Source organism: Equus quagga, chromosome 19 (assembly GCF_021613505.1).
Source record: "Equus quagga isolate Etosha38 chromosome 19, UCLA_HA_Equagga_1.0, whole genome shotgun sequence".
In the NCBI taxonomy this organism is placed as follows: Eukaryota; Metazoa; Chordata; class Mammalia; order Perissodactyla; family Equidae; genus Equus; species Equus quagga.
In genome coordinates this window covers 27,283,707-27,295,144 of record NC_060285.1, presented here as the reverse complement: position 1 = coordinate 27,295,144, position 11,438 = coordinate 27,283,707, and the positions used below count along the sequence as shown (strand labels likewise).

At 38.1% G+C, this 11,438-nt stretch overlaps 1 protein-coding gene across 1 annotated transcript in view; it reads right to left on the bottom strand.

The window, feature by feature from the left end:
* Window positions 1–451: 451 nt before the first annotated feature.
* Window positions 452–11,438, bottom strand: part of UBE2N (ubiquitin conjugating enzyme E2 N) — a 34,049-nt gene continuing 23,062 nt past the window's right edge. The window contains exons 2-4 of the mRNA XM_046646806.1: window positions 2,251–2,497; window positions 1,923–2,063; window positions 452–1,190 (exon numbers count right to left, since the gene is read on the bottom strand). Coding sequence (XP_046502762.1) covers window positions 1,150–1,190; window positions 1,923–2,063; window positions 2,251–2,497 — 429 coding nt within the window. The 3' untranslated portion in view covers window positions 452–1,149. The remainder of the gene's footprint in view (window positions 1,191–1,922; window positions 2,064–2,250; window positions 2,498–11,438) is intronic.

Sequence of the window (11,438 nt, the reverse complement as noted above, 5' to 3'; positions counted from 1 at the left end):
AGTTTTCAGACAAAAACTAAGGAGAAGGTCAAAACCCAAATGCCAGACAAAAATGTGGCACAACACGTGAAAGTCCTACACAAAGTCAGTCACAACTGCTGCTTTGCTGTGACTCTCCTGTACAGTAATTTTCAAATATTGTGGCAAGACATCAATGACAGTCTAATCAGACAACACAAACACATTTATTTCAAATTTCTAGGAGGTAAAAAAATGTCAGACACTGATGCTTTATGCATGCTCAGGGCCAGCTTATAAATACTCCATTCAGTGATATCTTCACACAAATTTGCATCAGTGAAAAGAAACTGGCAAAATCCACCTCTTGCCATTCAATTTGTCAGATGGTGAAGACCAAAACACAATGTTCCATCGGTATTAATTTTTAAATACGATTGTCACATTGGGAAAATGAAATAAACACAGTAAAATAAACTGTACAAAGGCAAAGTAGAATAACAAAAAATATTTTACTAAAACATAAGATTTACAGAAGTTTCCAGACAAGCCATACAAAATGGTCACAAGCTTTTTCTTGAAGGGAGGATTCTACACTTGACAGCAAAGTCACAATATTATTAGTGAGGGCTGTGATGTTTGTTTAATGTTCCCATTTTGGTTCAAACAATCAAGCTTGTCCATCTACAGCGTCTAAATAAAGTTAGACTTGGCTAGAGAGCATACTCTAAAGAACTGGTTAGCTGCTTTTAACCAATGCAATTAGATCACCATAAAAAGGGGGAAAGGAGCCCATTAAATTAAAATAAAACTACCTCCCCCCCTCAAAAAAAATAATAATAAAATAAAGAAAACCACCCACACCCCTGCAGCTAACCCTGACAACTACGTCATTCACAGTGCTTTATACTTAAACCATCATGGGGAAAATGAATAAAAGCAGAGATGGGCCACTGCTTTTAAACGTTTCGCAACAATCCAGATGATACTTCTAGCCTCTGCTCATGCTTTGCAACAGTGAATCAGGACAAGACATAGATTTGCTAATGTGCATTTAATCACCAAAGGACTGAAGATGTCTGGGCTTTTATTCTGTAATGTTTCTAAGACTGTGTCCATTAAATGCAAACAAAAAAGGAAGAAGTCTTGGCAGAACAGGAGAAGTGATGCACACTTGATGATCAGATCGATTTAAATATTATTCATGGCATATAGCCTAGTCCATGCTCTAGCTGTAGACAAAAACAAACAGGAATCATTATTTTACTTAGTTGAATATGTTACTTTCCAAACTCCATAAAAAAGTAAACAAACACTATTAAGTTAATTATTGAAATGTCATGCTGTAATCTCTTAATGCCATTTTCCATAGTCTGTATCAGGGCAGAAAGACTGTCTGTCTATACCATGTCTAATTACCAAAACACTACAATGGAATTCAGAAGTTCTATAAAATCCAACAAGATCAAGAGCTGTCTTTTTTGTCTGCTTCATTTCTAGATATATAATGCTCCCTACTAATTGTGTTAAAATCTGTAGCAGGAAGAAGTTTATTGATTTCAAACTCCCTAGCCATACACTGATACACAGTTAAATTTAATCAAACTGCAAAAACAGCCTAAAAGAGTTCAAAAGTTTCCCATTATCATTACATACTGCTAGATGAATAACAGACACTCAGTATTTGTTAAATCAGATGTAGTTAAACAAGAGTTCAAGATCTCCCAATTACAGGAGCTCTATAATTGTCTTTAAATTTGGGGGTCAGGTAGCAGGCCGTAAGATGAAGCTTGAATATGTTTTGTTAAGAGGTATGTACATACTTTATAAGCAGGATCTGATTTATTCTTTTTAATATTTTTTAATTTTTCTTGTTAAGACCCTAAAAATTTTTTTAAAGGTAATACAAATGTTTTAAAAAGTGGGAGCGCTGTAAGGGAGAAGGAATATTAAATATTAAATACCTGTTTCTATGGCTTGGGCTTCATTGGTCTTCCACTGCTCCGCTACATCATTTGCTAACGGGTCATCTGGATTGGGAGCACTTAACAAAGCCTGGATCGATAGCAGAACCGTGCGGATCTGCAGTGCTGGGGACCACTTATCTACGAAGGCAACAGGCCCAGAACGATCAAGCATGAAGAAACAGTGCCAGAACTGCTGCATCTCCCTCCCACAGACCTCTGTGGTCTTTATACAAGGCAAGATTACAATGTTAAGATTCTCAACATGGAATGCTTAAGAGAAAAAGGAGAAATCTCAATAGCATATAATGATTAAGATAACACTTACCTTTCAAAATATCTAAACATATTCTTCCCAACTTGTCTACATTAGGATGATAAATTTTGGTCATGAAACGTACTTTAGGGGCTGCCATCGGGTATTCTTCTGGAAGGAATAGTTCAAGTTTAAAAGTCCCTCCCTCAAAGGGGGAATCCTGGGGGCCAGCAATGACCACATGAAAATAACGGGCGTTGCTCTCATCTGGTTCTGCTTTAATGCCGGGAACTGGTTCTGCCAGCAAACGCTGGGTTTCCTACAACAGAAAAACATAATGCATTTGTCAGACAAATGTCATTTTGCTAAACACTAAAATAAAAATTAGAAAGTTCATCTCGGAATTGGACATAAAAGAACTTTCTAATCCCCCAATGGGTTTTTATTTAATAGTTTATAAAACGCAAAGTTCAGAGAAAAGACCCCTTAAATAATCACAATCAACTGAATGAAACTGCAAGTAAATACTGATGACCCATCATAAACATTACAGTGACAAATGTCTACAAATATGTTGATAATAAAATTAGGTTAACGAAACTGATTTTATACTCAAGGAAACGAAAACAAAAGCACGAGGATTACTACGTAGGTAAGGCAACTTGCCCTGTTTAAACTCTACCAAAACTCAGCTGTTTAAAAAAGTAAAGTTAGTTTTCAAAGCCACTAAAAATCTCCCCTCTGAAAAATATAACAGAAGGAAGGACGAGTGTCTAGGCACCTAAACAGGGCTATAGAAATACATACAGGCATGCTGTTTAATCTCTAAAATTGACAATAAACTTCAAAGAGACCCTTACTGCCCTTCAACAATCATATCATCAGTTATCTCTTCCATCTTTTTCCCTCTCTCCTAAATAACTGTAACATTCTTCCTCCTCTCTCTTCAAACCTCTAACATCTCCATTCTCATCCTCACTTTTGGCTGATGACTCTGCTTTCTATTTCATGAGAAAACAGAAACTTCCTTAAGTTCCCAATGTAGCATTTGTACACCTATCTGCATCTGTGCGCCCACATGTTCCATCACTATGAAGGAATGACTGTCACTCTAGGCTAATGCCGACCTCTCCTTTTGAGCGCTAGGCCTTATCTCCTCCTCACCTACTCAAGGACATTGCTCTAGCATCTCTCTCTCTCCTGAATCATCAGTTTTCCCGTCTTTATTGGATCTTTCCCCAAACTGTATACACTTGCTATAATTTCTCCCAATAAGAGAAGAAAATGACCTTGACCCGACTCTTTCCTGCCAGCTACTGCCCCATTGCTTTGCTCCTCTATGAAAGTTATCTGTACATGCTTGTCTCCAATTTCTCTCCTCCCCTCCTATCTTGAACACAACTCTCCAATCAGGCTCTAGCTACTAACCTGCTTGTTGATGTCACCAGTGGTTCCTACACAGTTAAATCAAATGGCCAATGCTTAATCTTCATCTTACTTGATCTAAATGCAACATCCTACCCCGCTGGTCTGCCCTCCTCTTTGCAAGGCTTCATCCCTATCTCCCCAACACTGAAGTCTGCCAGGGCTCTGTCCTAGGACTTCTTTCTGTCTGCATACTTGCAGAGTGATCTCATCTAGTCCACTGAATTTAAATACTAACTATACTCTGTATATGCTGAAGCCTCCCCAGATTCATATCTAGCACAGATCTCTCCCCTGTCTATAACTGCTTGTTCAACAGCTCCTCTTGAACGTCTAATAAGCACCCCAAACTTAGCAGGACCTTCCCTACCCTCAACCTGCTCTTCCCCCAAAGCCTTCCTCATGTGAGTTAACCATAAATCCATCCTTCCAGTTCACCATCTTTTCCTTCTTACCTGACACATTTAACCTGATGAGCAAATTTTGTTGGCTTGAACTCGAAATCTACCCACGACTGGACTGCGTCTGCTTCTCACCACCCCACTGCTACACTTCTCATCCAAGCCTTCCTTAGCTCTCACTTGGCACACTGCAATAGCCCCCTAACTTGTTCTCCCATCTTCTGACCTTGCTTTCCTCTCCCTCCTGGAGCTATTTTCCACTGACCTTTTAAAAGTCAAAGTCTTTATAACGTCTCCCCAGAAAGAGGCTTTATATGATCCCCTCACTCCGCCTACCTCTTCCTCATCTTCAGCTATGCTTGCTCCAGCCAGACTAGCTTCTTTGTAGTTCTTTAACCTGCCAGGCACGCTCCTCTCTCAGGGGCTGTGCACTTGCTCTTCTTCTCCCAAACTTCTTTATGGCTGGTCCCTCAGCTCCTAAGATCGTCATTCAAATGTGTTTTCTCAGTGAAGCCTCCATAATTGAAACTGCAAACCCCATTCCACCCTCTCCCATGCCCTCCCTATCTGTGCTCCCCTACTGTACCTCCACAGCAGTACTAACATATTACAGGTTTCACTTATTTTGTTCAGAATGGAAGCCCATAAAAGGAGAGATTTGAGTATGTTTCATTTACTACTATATCCTCAGCACCTGGAACAGTGTCTGGCACGATAGATGGTCAATTAACACTTGAGGAATTATGACTCTATTTGATGTTACAAAGAATAAACTATGAGAATTTCATCTTTACCATTAAAGCAGTGTTATTCAAAGCAGGATGTGCACATCAGAGGAAGAAAACAGAAGGATCCATTCAGGTGTGGGAAGAAATAATCTAACTTCTATTTACAAATAATTTCTTTTTAGCGAGAAAAATGTTAATATTCAATATACAAACTGACAATAGTATGTGTAATTTTATAATAATACATTTTCAACATTTTGAATAGACATGTATGGTCAAAAATGTTCAGAATACTGCTATATCTAAGATTTTATGTATGAAAAACAAAGAATGAGAGTATTATATTTATGCTGCCTTCACTTAAGAAAAAGTATACACCTCACACCATTTCATTCTACAGCCTACAGTGCCTCTACTAAAAAAGGATTTCTCTGTCAGCACAGACACTGAAAGAGTCATAAGATACAGACACTAAATCAAATCCTTCCCCCAAATGTGTTAAATCATTTTAAGCCATTTAAAGTAATGCCTATAAGACTTTAAATCAAGACTAGTTTTTTTGGTTTTGTTTTAATTGTGACAAAGCAAGGGCAAATGAGAAACTGAAATGCTCTAAGGGACTTTCAGCAAAACGTTCTTCAGGTTCAAAGGAAACCATTTTCAGAGCATTAAACGTCTCAAGAGGCAACAATGAAGTCTCCCATCCTGAGAAGTCCTCCAACAGGCAACTAGAACGAAGAGGCTGCTCTTCATTTTTATGAAAAAAGTAAAGATATTAAGACTGAAAAGTAGTTGTAAAGGAATGAGAAAAGAATTGGATGGCAAAATTCTTGAATTCTGACCTTTCCTCACCTTTATCCCCCTTTTGTTTTGCCCTAGGTCTTCATATTTTTAGAAAGTCATTAAGAGGGAGACTGGAAAAAAGAGAAAGCTGGGGTCCAAGAGCCCCCCAAACACCTCTCCCTGGTTACACAAAATAGTAGCAGCTCTATTCAAAGCTATAAAAAGCGACCAGAAGGGCCTCCAAGATCATATCCCAAAATAGCTTCAAAATCACTCTCAGTACACACTGTGAGAGAGAGAGAGCATTCTCATCCTCATCTTCAGCTCACCCTCAGGACCAGACAGTCTTTCTAAAGAATGTACATATTAAACATATCACGTGGCCTGGTCAATTCTAAGATTTAATTGGAAGACATTCTAAAATAAGCGTTTGGGTGTGGAAACCTTCTTGAAAAAGTTTTTATATGCTCTCAAGTTCTAACAAATTTTGTTCAGTTGTAATGATACAATGAACAGATGCCTAATTATCTGACTACATGGCACTGATTTCCCAAACAACCCACAGCATAAATTATGAGAGGAAAAAAAAAAAAATCCAAACCAAGTGGAACAAGTCTCATCCACAGAGTTTTGTGTCAATTTTTTTCCCTAAAAAGGCAAAAACTGGGTAGGAAATAAAATCCTTCCTGCTACTACTCACACATGGTTCACTGTTAAACACCTTCTAGTTTTATACTATTCTTTGGTAGAAGGACAGTGTGATTTCTTCAAGCCTAAATAAGAGGTCCAAATTCTTACCGCACTGCTCACTTAACTATACTTTTGAGCTAGTAATTTACATTGCTCTGAGTCCCAGCTTCCTCATCTATATAGTTAACATTACCTCTCATGCAGAGTTGCTATGAAGATCACATGAGATAACATTCTAAAAGGACTTGACAAATGAGATCACACAAGAAAGCCACAGTCATATATAACCAACTCAGAAAACAATGTAGGGTAACAACAAAGCACAATAACAAATCTCAAGATTGATTAAATAAGTATTTTTAAAGAAAACAGAATAAGCTTTAGTTGCATTTTGTGATCCTACTTGTTTAAAAGCGATCCTAGGACTGAATCGCAGGTAGAACTGAGCTTAGGCCATGCTGAACAGAAAGTACTGTAAACTACGTTTAGGAAATTAGTTACTAAAAAGAAGTACTTAAAAGTAGAGTGTGGACTTAAGCGGCAACAAGACATTCTCAAGGAAATTATCTCACCTTACAGAATGTGTACAACAGTTCACGCTACAAATACTTTTTTAAAGGAACTAAATAACACATTAAATTAATCTGATTATCAAAAGACCTCTTGGGACTCAAAGAGCAAATCCCAGAATTATACCATAGTAAACTACAACACTTGACATTCTGTCAACTAAACTCCATTAATTAGGACTGTTCCAGTTTTTTTTCTTTTCTAAAGACTGGCACTTGCGCTAACAACTATTGCCAATCTTTCTGTTTTTTTTCCTGCTTTTTCTCCCCAAATCCCCCCAGTTCATAGTTGTATATTTTAGTTGTGAGTCCTAGTTGTGGCATGTGGGACTGCCGCCTCAGGGTGGCCTGATGAGCGGTGCCATGTCTGCGCCCAGGATCCGAACCAGCAAAACCCTGGGCCACCGCAGCGGAGCACATGAACTTAACCACTCGGCCATGGGGCCGGCCCCAAGACTTTTCCTATTTTTAAGTTCAACAATAAGTTGTGCTCACTATGAAGCAATGTAAAGTCTTATTATACATTTTGTGAAGCAATGATTGAACTGTGTATAGTAAAATTTTAAAGAAATTAAACAGTATTCTTAGAAAAATACTGGCAATTTGCATGTGAGAAAAGTTGGTCAGTTAGTTAACTATCTACATATACTCCCAACACATCATATCTACAGCAATTAGGTTTTTCCCCATTAAGAATATTCTCTGGGGGCCAGCCCGGTGGTGCAGCGGTTAAGTTCGCACATTCCGCTTTGGCGGCCCGCGGTTCCCCGGTTCAGATCTCACGTGCGGACAAGGCACTGCTTGGCAAGCCCTGCTGTGGTAGGCATCCCACATAGAAAGTGGAGGAAGATGGGCACGGATGTTAGCTCAGGGCTAATCTTCCTCAAAAAAAAAAAAAAAAAAAGAAAAAGAATATTCTCTGAAACACAAAAATGCAATCTATGACTAATAATGCCAACTGTAGATCTTTTAGCTCATTTCACCCAAGAGCTGACTATACTCAATAACTCTATCAATTTTGTCATCACAAAAATAAGTCTTAAAAGAATAAGAGATGCCTCAATGACACCTACTGTGTCCTACTCCAACCCCTGTCATTACATCTTTAAGTGATTCTAAAATATTAACAAACAGGGGCTCCTTTTGGGGATTACTAATAAAGCAAAAGTCAATTTTTCATTATATACACAACTACTTGAGGGCATCTACAAGTTCACCCCTGTAAGTGGGCATATTTTAAATGTTATCAATGATGTTTCTGAGCGTCAAATCCCTAACATTTTATCCATGAGCCCTGTGGTTTTCGCTGCACGATTTTGTTTGTTAACACAGAATAGGAATGCATACATCTCCTTACAGTAGAACAGATTGTATGTATTCTAGCTGGGACTAGAAACAAAACCGAAGTTGTGCTCAATCTCTTCACTGTACTACCTCCTTACAAATCATAGTCCAGCTAGAGGTCTGCCATGATAAAAATGGTTGAATGCTTTTCTCTGCAGCAGTACTGTCTAACAGAAATATAACGTAAGCCACATATGCAATTGTAAATTTTTTTGTAGTCACATTAAAAAGAACAGGTAAAATTAATTTTACTATTTTATTTAACCCAATATATTCAAAATAGTATTATTTCAACATGTAATCAACATAAAATCAATGATATATTTTAGAATCTTTTTTAATACTAAGTCTTCAAAATCCAATGTGTGACTTATATATATTTACAGCACATATCAACTCAAACTAGCCACATTTCAACCGCTCAATAGCCACATGGGGCTAGTAACTACCATAGAGGACAGTGAAACACAAGATAATCATGTTATAAGGATGTTACTTTCAGATGATTAGGAATAATTTAACTTATTCCATATAGTGATTAAGACATCATAAAAACTTTAAAGCACCACTATTTTCCCCTCAAAAATTCTATACAAAATGTACTATCGGAACATCTGAATCACTACTAACAGGAATGTATATCAGTATTGTTTGTTACAGTCACAAGATTGTGTTTGAAAACGATGATTTGTAGCAATTTCAAAAAAATATTGCATAGACAAAAATTAATTCAAACAAGCCAACTGCATGAAGAAATAAGAATAATTTTAAATTTTACAGTCCACACTACCCCCTAGTGGACGGAAAACATCACCTACTTATCTCAATCCCTTTTCCTTTGCAAATAAAAAAACTGATACTCATAAAAGTTAACTATTTCACCCTCATTCGTGAAGTTTTTTAGATTGCTTATCCTAAAGTGAGATGAGAATAATGATTCTCAAGGCACATCCTCCTCCTTGCTCTTCTTCTCCCTTTACTCCCACACACTTAAACCTCATGGTTTCTTAGGTGGCAGCTTCAGAGAAGGAAAAACGGAGGTAGCTATTTCAAAGGCTCTGGGTACCAAGGACTAAATCTTAAAAGAGTTTAGACCAAGGTCTCCCTTTGCTGAAAAGCTTTATTTCCAGTCGACTGAGCAACAGTTAGGAAAGTACTCTCTATTCCCACTTGGAGTAATAGCCAAGAGATGGGGTGGGACGACGTGGGCTAGCAATCTCTACATTCTAATTTTTCCCCTCAACCCAAGATCAGATCAACACTTCTGTGAGGTTCAGTGAAAAGGAAAGACTTGGGAGACAGAAAGAAACTTCTAAAAGGCTAAGTATAAGTATATCCGACCACTTTGTTTCTCAGTTCTGAGTCAGCCTGGAAGTATCTCCCCTGTACTCCCCATTTCCTGTGCATTACCACCACTCCTCTTACTATAACGAGCACATGACTGTTGGTTGACTTGTCAGACCCTAAACTATTTGAAGATGGGAACTCCAGCTAGCAAATGGTGGTGGTGAAGTGCTAAATAAATGCTTGTTCAACGAGGCGTGCATGCTTAGGTACCACACTGAGCTGATGACAATTACTATACCTGCTGTGTTAGCTGGTAACTTCCACCCCAGGAACAGCATTTAAGATTATTCCAATCAGGGACAAGGGATGAAAACTACTAATAAGGGGCCAGCCCGGTGGCGCAGCGGTTAAGTGCGCACATTCCACTTTGGCAGCCCGGGGTTCACTGGTTCGGATCCCGGGTGTGGACACGGCACTGCCTAGCAAGTCATGCTGTGGCAGGTGTCCCACATATAAAGTAGAGGAAGATGGGCACGGATGTTAGCTCAGGGCCAGTCTTCCTCAGCAAAAAGAGGAGGATTAGCAGCAGATGTTAGCTCAGGGCTAAGCATCCTCAAAAGAAAAAAAAAGAAAAGAAAACTACTAACAAACTGTGCCTCCAAGAAGAAAAATCGTTAGACCGAATTCCTTGATTTCCTTGTGTACCATCTTCCAATTCTTCTGCCCCACTAAACACATCAGGTTATATTGTAGTCTGTGTTTCTTTTCCTCCCCTCACAACTACTCCATAAATTCTATACGGTACTCTATGCGATTATCAAGCATTGTTCCCAGATATGCAAAGAATCAACAAAGGTTGAAGTAATAATAAAAATTAACTGCCAAAGACTGATTTAAGTGCTCTACATGCATTAACTCATTTAATCCACATACCCATTGTACAGATGAGAATCTAAGAGTGACCACTTACAATATAACCAAAGCTATCAAGTGGCAGAGCCAAGAGTAAAATCCCAACTTTTGGGCTCTACTCAGTCTGGCGTCAGAGCCTGTTTTCTTAATCTCAGTGGTATACAGAAAGACAATTAACAACATGAACAGTAAATGTCAAATGTTTGGCAGGACAGTAAATAGCAGAAAAGTTAAAGAAGGGCTATTTTCAGTCCTTCATAATCATGAAGAAGTGCTTCATGAAAGAGGTAAATTAATTTAAGCCATAAAGTCATTTTTCTTTTCTTTTTTCTTTCGGGACTGGCAACCGAAGAAGTATAGAATCTTATTAAGACAAATGAAGTAGAAATGAAGTAAATGAAGATAAATTAAGATAAATGAATTATCTATTACATGGTAAGCCTTTTTGCCTATCTTTGATGTGGCAAGAAATCTATATGCTCTGAAATGTTCTTGTGACTTTGAAATATGAATTTACTAACAAATGTTTATTAACTGCTTATTTTGTACATGACATAGTGGTATCAACTCACTCAAAGGAAGAGTAAAACAGAGTCCCTTGCCCCTCAGGAATTTATTTCATTGTGAGTATACAGTAGTCAGTTTTTGAACGATGCATTTTAGAATGGGTATGTCAAGCTCTCGGAGAAGGTACCGGTGTGGGTTAGGGATACTATATGAACAACGGGACTAAGGGGGGCATATATGCTCCTCTTTATTTTTAAAAACATCTTAAGTTTTCTGGAAAGATAAGAACTTTCCACCTCTGTTTTTTGAAAGATTCCTTTGACTACCCAGCACTGTAATTAGTAGACTCATAGAAGCTAAGCTTCTCCATTTTCTCTTGGTTTCTGATTTGATGGATGATGTAACACTTCATTGCCTGGACTTTCTTTAGCACTAGCTCAAAAAATAAAAATAAGCCTTTAGTGATTTGAATAATGTAACTTTCTGCCTGTCTTAATGAATTCTGTGTCTTAGGAATAATATCTTAGAACTCTGAATGAAGAGAGGATCCAGCTTAGGAACACTTTATTGAGATTGCTGTTGTGCCAAGGTCCTTAAAGCACTGTTAACAAACC